Source organism: Sinocyclocheilus rhinocerous, unplaced genomic scaffold (assembly GCF_001515625.1).
Source record: "Sinocyclocheilus rhinocerous isolate Xijiao unplaced genomic scaffold, SAMN03320098_v1.1 C36097132, whole genome shotgun sequence".
Lineage (NCBI taxonomy): Eukaryota > Metazoa > Chordata > Actinopteri > Cypriniformes > Cyprinidae > Sinocyclocheilus > Sinocyclocheilus rhinocerous.
Window position 1 is genome coordinate 1 of NW_015772971.1, and position 820 is coordinate 820.

At 43.3% G+C, this 820-nt stretch overlaps 1 protein-coding gene across 1 annotated transcript; it reads right to left on the minus strand.

Moving 5' to 3' along the window:
- Nucleotides 1-43: 43 nt before the first annotated feature.
- LOC107735497 (evolutionarily conserved signaling intermediate in Toll pathway, mitochondrial-like) lies at nucleotides 44-802 on the minus strand (the record flags this gene model as incomplete). Its single annotated transcript, XM_016547157.1, has 2 exons — nucleotides 44-291; nucleotides 382-802. Coding segments are annotated over 2 exons (669 nt in total), but the record flags the coding sequence as incomplete, so codon positions are not given.
- Between the last annotated feature and the right edge of the window lie 18 nt (nucleotides 803-820).

The window sequence follows — 820 nt, forward strand, 5'->3', positions numbered from 1 at the left end:
CCAAACTTTTGAACAGTAGTGGTTCTGCTTGTGTGAAGCTGCTTTAAGTTGTAGATTCAATAGTCACCTGATAGATTGTTATTTTAGCATCCAGGTCATCTGCAATCCGGGTAAGACTGAATCGAGCGAGCTCTACTGGGTCACTAGAGAGCACATGTGGGATGGGGAAGGGGTTTGCATGCTTGAATTTGGGAAACCAGTACATGATACGCTGGTACTTCCTCATAGGATGACTCTTTTCCCCAAATATCTGAGCCAGTAAAACCTTGGTCTCTACATTCGGCATGATACCTGGCAAAATTAAGAAGGCAAAGAATTGGCAAATCATTAAAGCAATGCATCAGTTGTTCTTTCTCTCCTACAAAAAACACAAACACACACCATAGTTCTCCATCTGCTCCAGCAGCTGTACTCCACACTCTTGCTGTCGTGGGTAGTGGTTGAACATCCTCTGAATGAAGTTCCGTGGCATGAGCACCTCTTTTGGAAACACATCCAGGAGTTTGTTGTAAACAGTAATGTCTCGTTCTACTCCAAATTCTGGCATCTTCTTCAGGGCAGCATAAATAAACTCCACATGGCCTCGTCGCCGAATGTCCTTCTTGCTAAAAACATCCACGACCCTGTTAAAATCAGCCTTGGTCTTTGAGTCTCTAGCAGCTCGTTCAAATAAATCATCATGTGTGACTAAACCTTTGTCTTTATTAAGCGTCTCATCTTTAACTGTCTTTTCAAGCTGCGTCTGGCTTGGTCGACTCGTGGAACATACTGCACTGCAGTGGAATGGTCTCAGAAGCTTAAAAAATTGGACAGAAAAACA